Below are 8688 nucleotides of genomic sequence, written 5' to 3' on the forward strand. Positions count from 1 at the left end.
GTCCAAGTTAACTGTGGAGAGCTGTACCAAACAGAAACAGCTGACTGGAGTCCAAGTTAACTGTGGAGAGCTGTAGCAAACAGAAACAGCTGACTGGAGTCCAAGTTAACTGTGGAGAGCTGTACCAAACAGAAACAGCTGACTGGAGTCCAAGTTAACTGTGGAGAGCTGTACCAAACAGAAACAGCTGACTGGAGTCCAAGTTAACTGTGGAGAGCTGTACCAAACAGAAACAGCTGACTGGAGTCCAGGTTAACTGTGGAGAGCTGTACCAAACAGAAACAGCTGACTGGAGTCCAAGTTAACTGTGGAGAGCTGTATGCAACAGAAACAGCTGACTGGAGTCCAAGTTAACTGTGGAGAGCTGTACCAAACAGAAACAGCTGACTGGAGGCCTTATTTCCACTCCTGACTACAAGATACTACTATCGAACAATTAAATCATTCAAATGATATTAGGCCAGACTGTTGAGAAGACTTGCAATTATTCCAAATATATGTGGAATATACAATACAGAAGACATCTAATAATGTTAAACACACCATCATAAGATCTTTACTAAAATTAACTGACAAACACCTTTACTAGGTTACTTTATCGACTTGACCTCCCTTAAAGAGCCACTTGGTGTATGAAATATCAGAGTTATATTCAAAATTTTGTTTAGACTCACTGTATCATTTCACACCTACAAGGTTTATTTTTTAAAATCCTCTGCACACACATCCCATAAGTGATCCTCCACAATGGTGTCAGCATTGTTTTCATCTTTGCTCTCAGCCTCTGACCATTTCAATCCTAAACCTTCCCACTAGAGCTAACTACCAATAATTGTGTTTGCAATTTGTACCTTCCAGTGTTGTGCCTTTCCCAGCGAGTGGCTCTCCTAGCCCAGAGGAGTACCGGGCGCTCACAGACAGGTCATACTCAGTGCTGGGCAGCAGGTTCTTCAGCAGTGCAGTGGTTGCGCTCCCCTTGGCTGAGATCTCCTTGCCTTCTCCCCCTGCTGAAGGTCTGAATGCGATGCGATACTGCAGCACCCGACCCGGAGCTGCAACCCAGGACAGCCTCATACTGGAGACAGTGAAGTCAGAAACCTGCAAGTCCCTGGGGGATCCTCTCGCTATAGGAAGGAAAGAAGACACAATGAATTGCAAGGTATTGGACTGGGCATATTTTAACTGGTAATGACGGCATCATACGTGGCCCGACCACTTTATTAGGACCTGTTTAAGCAGTTGGATTTAGCATTGCCCTGAGTTAGAGGGGTAGATTAGATGTGTTATGTGATGTAACAAGGGATCCCTGCAGCACTGTTGCTGCCTTACGTTTAAGCATCTTTGCAGATCTAGTCCACTGTGCCCCAACTATATATTAGGTACAGATCCTAATAAAAGTTCCATATTTAATTATAGGGTTATAACAGTCCAATTGCTAAATCACAGAAAAAAAAACTTGATTTATTCAAACTTCGATTCTATAAACACCTTTATTAGACCAACAGCTGTCTAGTAATGGTGTGTGCAAAGCTCTTCTGGACTAGCTGTCACCGACAGATGCTCTAACTATCTGTGACTGTTTTTACATGACCTATACAAAGGTATAGCAGTGTGTATTGCAGCAGGTTACTTGAATGGAAATACCAACAATTTGGCAGAAATATTTCTCTTGTCAGAACATACATTTTATGATCCAAATTTAAAAATTAGAATAGTGAAACATATACTGCAAAGTCTACTCCAGACACATATGGACGAAGCATGAATGGATGAATACGTATTACGGGGGATGTATAAATATAATTTAAATCCTTTAGCTGTCAAGCATACATTAAATGTAATTCCGTAGCCATGTTTTGATGTGGCTAATATCACCCTTATATAAGCATAGAATAAAAACATGGAACATTTCAGAATGCAAGCGGAAGTAGAAGCCATCTGTATGTAAATCTCAGAATGCACGCTAGCCAAGCCTTTCCTTTTTATAAGAGGGCCAACTAGATACAAGTAGCCATGTAAAACCAGATGGAACATGGCTTCTTTTTGATGGCTTTGAGAAATCCAGCATGTCAGCAAATAAACCGCTAATGAGAGATGTCAAGTGTTTGTTGTTTCATAAGCAAATAAAACGTGCATATGAGTTTCATATGGAACTCTTGTTGAAATTACTGTGCATTGCCGTGCCTGGTACAGATGCTAACTTGCACATTATGATTCCCAGAGGTACACTGACATGCCTCAGATTTCCTGCCATGTGTTCCTGTTCAAAGCCTTGAATACTACCAGCATTCTTTTTTTCAGCCATTAAACAATGAAAAACAGTGATGATGAAATGATTTGCGTTCAGTTTCTATTCAAAGGTATACAAGGGAACATGTGAAAATGAGGCAGAGGAGTGAAGCAGGATCTCTACCTTCTTTCGTAGTTCCATCGATTTGCATTTCTCCTCCAACCCCAGACTGATATTCTGCAGCAACAGAAACTCTGTAAGTGGTGGATGGTAAAAGTTCCGGTAGCACAACTGTGGTCTCGCTTCCCGGGATGCTGGTTTCCTTAGTGTCTCCTCCTCCAATGGGATAGTAGGAAAGTCGGTACCACACAACATTCCCAGGGGCGGCCCCCCACGTGACCCGAAAACTATCCATAGTTTCTTCTGATACCCTCAAACTGTGAGGGGTTCCTTGTTCTACAACAAAGAAACAGAGCACAAAGAATTAGACATTTCCCATAGATTGAACCCGCCCTGAAACAATTGCTTCTGTCCCACTGATCCTGTTTGCAGTCATGTTCAGAGTTTATGTGGATCTGCTACTCCAAAACCTATATTCTTCTATTTATCATCTAAAATAAACCTGTGGATTACAAAATGACTGTCCATATTTAAATGTCCTCATTCCAGGAGGAATTGTTGGCTGCACCTGTTCTGTGATTGGAGCACGGTTTATAGAAAGTGGATGTTAGGAAGCTGATTGTTCAACTTCTTTTCCTTGGCACCATTTGGATCAAACCATTCTGTATGTATTTATTTGCTTGAATCGGGAGTGTGCGATGCCCACCCAAACTGTTTCTGTAAACCTTGCTTTGAAGCACTTGAAGCTAACAGAGGTGAAAAGGTCACAGACTTCAATTTCTTGTAGCTTTTTAGTTTCTGACTCTGCTACTTTTGCTCCTATTCTACTGTCCTTTTAACAACTGACTACTGCAGCTGGGTTTATAATTGTGCACCCTGTTTATAACAGTAGGGTACAAGACGTAATGCTATGTAAAGGGATGGAGAGAGCCAGTTGCTGGTCTGTCAGCGAATACTGGCATTAGTTCATTTCTTTCTCATTGCCCGCTGGGAGATAACACCCTTGCAGTCATATAAGAACCCAAAGATTGATACTAAGAAACTCCAAACACTGCCATCACAGGCATTCTCTGCTCAGATTCTGATTACTGGTACAGCAAATGCAAGTGTACAAAAGGACTCACTTCTCTCTCTTTCTTTATTTTTATATTATAAGATTTTTTTACAGTTTGACATTGTATCTGGGTGACTATATATTACTATAGTAGCTTCCTAAAATAATAAAAAGATTTTGAGCCATGAAAAGACCTAAACATTACCTTCGAGAGTTGTCTCGGATCCCTTCAATGGAAAGCTGTCTCCTTTATCATACTGTGAAAGCACGCTGACGTTGTACTTTGTGAGAGGAATTAGATTTGTCAGGACGATTGAGGTAGTTTCTGCTGGGACTGAGATGGTGATTTCATCTCCACCCGAGGCTGCTCCATATTTAACAAGGAAGGACTGGACATCTGCAGAGTCTGTAGACCAGCTGGTTCGGAAACTTCTAGATGTCACTTCAGAAAACTCAAGATCCCTTGGAGAAACCAAAGCTAAAAAGGAGAAATTTGATTTATAGCCCAAACTTCCATTATCCCATTTTTTTTTTCAATATACAGGGAAAACTCTGTTTTACTCATTAGATGGAGCCAGCTCATAGTTGATGTAAGTGTGCTTTAATCATTAAGGGCCTTTAAAAAATAAAGGGCTTATTGTAATCTTTCTACAAAAAATAGACACTTGTGCCAACATTAACATACAGAACATTCAACCTAACTTTTGCAGTGATATAAAAAAGTTTCTTCTGCACTCAAGTTCTAACACAGTTTATAAGCAGCCTTGCTCTCAAGCTTTGTGACCCAGTCTACAGCATGTCGTTTTCTTTCTTCTTTCAGTGCTCCAGTATATTGCCCTCTTAACACAGGAGGTCAAGGCCTTTGTTGCTTTTCAGTTAATGGCCGGAGGGAAGCCACGAGACCTTGCACCTGCTCTAAAACAGAGGTTGTCATTTTTCGATCACATCTAGCGAATTGTATCCAAATATAAGTGATAAGTTTCTTTTGATGCGCAAATATAAGCGATACATTTTTTTTGATGCTCAAATATAAATGATACATTTCTTTTGATGCTCAAATATGTGATACGTTTCATTTGCTGCTCAAACATAAGTGATACTTCTTTTGCTGCTCAAACATAAGTGATATGTTTCTTTTGATGCTCAGTATATAAGTGATATGTTTCTTTTGATGCTCAGTATATAAGTGATACGTTTCTTTTGATGCTCAGTATATAAGTGATACGTTTCTTTTGATGCTCAGTATATAAGTGATACGTTTCTTTTGATGCTCAGTATATAAGTGATACGTTTCTTTTGATGCTCAGTATATAAGTGATACGTTTCTTTTGATGCTCAGAATATAAGTGATACGTTTCTTTTGATGCTCAGTATATGTTCAAACTGATGTACAGTATAAATCTATTCCTACTCTTCTGTTAATGTCACACATTCCACATCTTCCCAGAACACTGCCATGTTTTCTATGTATTAGGTAAGAGCAGCAGTGGGGGAGGCAGGGGATTCTCATGTTAAATGGAATGCTATAAAGTACTTTTTTTTTACCCGGGAAAGGGAATTGACGCTTGGGTATAGACTTACTTGTGTGGCACTGTCTACCTCGCATCAAAAAATAAAAAAATAAAAAGTGAAGTGACGCGAAGCGTTAGTGTGTCCAGGCCTTGAGGTGAAAACATAAATCCTTCTTTAACGATATTGTTCATCAGGGGACTAGCTATTTGACTGAGACTGGTATTGGAAACACGTGAAATGTGCTTCATGTTTAGGTAATTTAATCCGAGGTTAAAGTGAGTCAGCCAGAACCATTGATTTGCTTAATTATTAATAATAATAATAATAATAATAATAATAATAATAATAATAATAATAATCTTTCTGATTGTAATACATACTCTACACACTGCAAACAGACAACTTTACAGACATTAGCCTTCTGGAAAACATATTGAGCTATAATTTATATCAATCAATCTTTATTTTATATAGCGCCTTTCATAGTGGACCACCATCACAAAGCTCCTAAATACTGGGCTAACTGTATCCACTGAGGTTAAGAATGTTGTAACCATTCAACGAACACATTCAACAGTAATGAAGAGTTATGTCAAATTATCCATACAAGTCTTGTTGCTATAGTACTTACAAACAGTTAACAACAGCAAACTGTGTTAACTTGTGCTGGCATTGCACTGGCCTCTGGTTCAGTTATAACTGGCATCATGAGAAATGCTTCTTAATATAACTTAGAACAATATAACTGCATGTGTGGTGGCTCGAAAGAGAGCCGTGACTAATAGGTTTTGAAACGATGTATTTAATGTATTATTAATGTAACTCCAGTGCTTGTCAAATTTTCTTTTCATTACAGCAATTATAATTTCAATTGTTAACAGCTGTGCTGTTTTCACTGTGTGCCGCTTAACTTTTTAACCACTAAGCTAGAGACTGCTGTGTCTCAGATTATGCAACAGAATTACTTTTACAGGGTTCTGATTTCTTTTCCTATTATACCACTTATCTGTAAACACAAATGTGTCACGCCCGCAGATGAAACTGTACTTTGCAACAGGAGATGTTGTCTTTCGACACGTTTCCAGATGGACTGACTCCTAAATGTTTTGCTACTTCTTTATAGCATCTGACTCCCCTCAGTGCAAATGAAGTTTGCTTTTAGACCAGGCTATGCTAATCTTTCAATTTGATTGCTGATAATACAATGCATTGAAAAGGCAATCCAGACAGTTTACTTTAAAAAGGCTTTCTCCAGCCACCCAAAATGAAAGCAAAACCACAGTGGGAGAGGCAGTGCATTCCCTGCCATGCAACAGGATTCTAAAAATATGTTCAAAGTAAAGCTATCACGTGCACAAGTGGCCCTGTGCTGGCCCTGCTGAAGACATGTCTGCCAAGGTTCTGCAATGTTCTTCAGTCAGTGTCACAGGAATTTTATTTTTTGACTCACCCACATGACGGGCCTTCAGGAGAGCACAGTGCTATTCCCTATTACTGGGATTTCTGGTAAACAACTACATTTTTCTAAGATGTGTTCAAATATGTGCACCTGTGGTACAGAGGCTACCCGCCACAGCTGAGGTTCAACAATGGATATTAAATGTGTTTAAAACTGTTTGGGATACATGTTCATCTAACTGTGGGGGGTTTTAACATGTGCAGTTTCATCTTCCCCAAAGTGACTGAGTACACCTGTCTTACTGGAGAACTGGTCCTTATAGAGGAAGATCAAATTGAGAGGGTATGACAGGTAGGACTTAATTGGGAGATGGAGAAAGGATGTCTACAGTGTTAAATGCATTGGCCTGCATGTGCATTGAGATGTTTTAAATGTTCAGGTGTATGCTGTATCATTACAGTGTTAAATGTATTGGCCTGCATGTGCATTGAGATGTTTTAAATGTTCTAGAAAGCAATAAGTTAAACGTTCTACATAAATAGAGAAGCCTCTTTCAAATGACTGACTACTTACATCTCATTTTAATAGCACGGAGTTCTTGCTCAATTCTCAAGCATATTTGCTGGGTGAGCTCAGTTGATATCCTTTGGAAAGCATCAAAGTCTTCTACGGTGTAAACATGGGTCTCAGCAGGGGAGTTGGCTATGGATTCCAGTTCACTGCGGACAGCGTCTTTCACACCAACAGCAAAGATTTCCACACCTGAGGTCCGTAGCTGAGTAGCAGGATCTTTGAAAGCATCTGACGATTTACCGTCTGTGATGAGAATCATGACTCTCGGAACATTTAGCCGAGCTCCTTTGCTGGGGACAAATATTTTTTCTCTCACGTAGGTCATTGCTTTCCCTGTGTTTGTAGAGCCTCCTCTGTAGGGGAAATTGCGTACAGCCTTCAGCACAGCATCAAGATTGTGGTGCGTGTTCAGAGCAAACTCGGTGTAAGGATCCCTGCTGTACTGGACAAGGCTTATCTGAATCTTCCTGGGTCCAATGTGAAACGATTTCACCAAAACTTCCAGGAAGCCTCTCACTTTGGCAAAATTAGACAGACCAATACTGTATGAGCCATCAACCAAAAGGACAACATCAGCTTGAACATCGACTCCAAGTGAGCACTCTGGAGGAGGCAGAACATTAGCATTAGGTGTGCTTTCCGGTATAGATACTCATGCTACTGTGTTCACTGACTATTTCCTGGCAGTGTTATCTACTCTAATACTTACCCAAGGACACTTTGACAGGCTGGGTTGTCTCCATCACCATTACAGGTTCACTTGGTGTCAGGCCTTTCAAAGCAAACAAGTTGATCTGGTACTCCGTTTCCGGAGACAGATCCCTGGCGTTAACGAATGTGACATTGGGACCCACATACAGCTCCTGCCGTTTGCTGCCAGCTAACATTGGAATGAGCTGCAGCTTGTAGCCTGTTATCTGCCCCGAAGATGCTTCCCATGTGATCCTCATGGATTTGGATGAGATTCCGGTAACTTGTAAGTTTGATGCTGGCTCAACATCTAAGAAAACAAAGATTGCAAAGTTAAAATGTTGCATAAAACATTATTTGCAGCAGTTGAGTCCATGACTAATCTATGTGTGTGTGTGTGTGTACATAAATAATTAGGGGCAGGCACCACGATCGAAAATTTTGTGGGAGACATACTTTGTATTGCTAATACTGCTAAAAACACAGTATAATCAAGTTTATTTTATTTTAAGACACAACAATCCCTATGCATACCAATCACTATCAGTCTCATAGGCAAACACCACCCACTAAAGTATGATTTAACCATTGTATTCCATAGATTTGTGTTTAGGTACCAAACGCTATTTGCATGCTGCATTAAACACCATTGGCCATCCATTTTGCATTATTTTGAGATATGCGCATGCATTAACGGTTCATTACTTACACTATTATTAATGTATTTTGAAAACGTGAACTTTTGGTATTATAAATGAGAAGTACTTTTAAACATCAAGACACATCAAAATAATGCAAAAGGTGGTATGACACCATACTTAAAATGCTTTTAGAGGTGTCGTGAGTCAGCATTTACACGCAGAGCAACTGAAGATTCAATTACTTCCAGATTGGCTAAAAGTCTGTGCGCAGTGAAGTATAGAAATATTTTGGTTTTGAGGTGGCTGATAATGGAAGAGTAAAACAATATAAAAAGGCCTTGTTCTTCTCCATTGATATTGTGATATTTCTGCACTGATATTGTGAATAAACAAGACTGTATCTGTATTGAAGGTAGAAGCCATATGCAGATAAACAGTAGGCTGTTCAACACACAGATATGCAGCTATG

At 39.7% G+C, this 8688-nt stretch overlaps 1 protein-coding gene across 1 annotated transcript; it reads right to left on the reverse strand.

Annotated features, from left to right (window-relative positions):
* Positions 1 to 851: 851 nt before the first annotated feature.
* LOC121310207 (collagen alpha-1(XII) chain-like) lies at positions 852 to 7884 on the reverse strand (the record flags this gene model as incomplete). Its single annotated transcript, XM_041243508.1, has 5 exons — positions 7598 to 7884; positions 6889 to 7491; positions 3610 to 3882; positions 2414 to 2686; positions 852 to 1124 (listed from the first exon to the last, which is right to left on the reverse strand). Coding segments are annotated over exons 1-5 (1663 nt in total), but the record flags the coding sequence as incomplete, so codon positions are not given.
* Positions 7885 to 8688: the final 804 nt, after the last annotated feature.

The sequence above is a fragment of the Polyodon spathula genome, unplaced genomic scaffold (assembly GCF_017654505.1).
Source record: "Polyodon spathula isolate WHYD16114869_AA unplaced genomic scaffold, ASM1765450v1 scaffolds_1829, whole genome shotgun sequence".
NCBI classification, from domain to species: Eukaryota; Metazoa; Chordata; class Actinopteri; order Acipenseriformes; family Polyodontidae; genus Polyodon; species Polyodon spathula.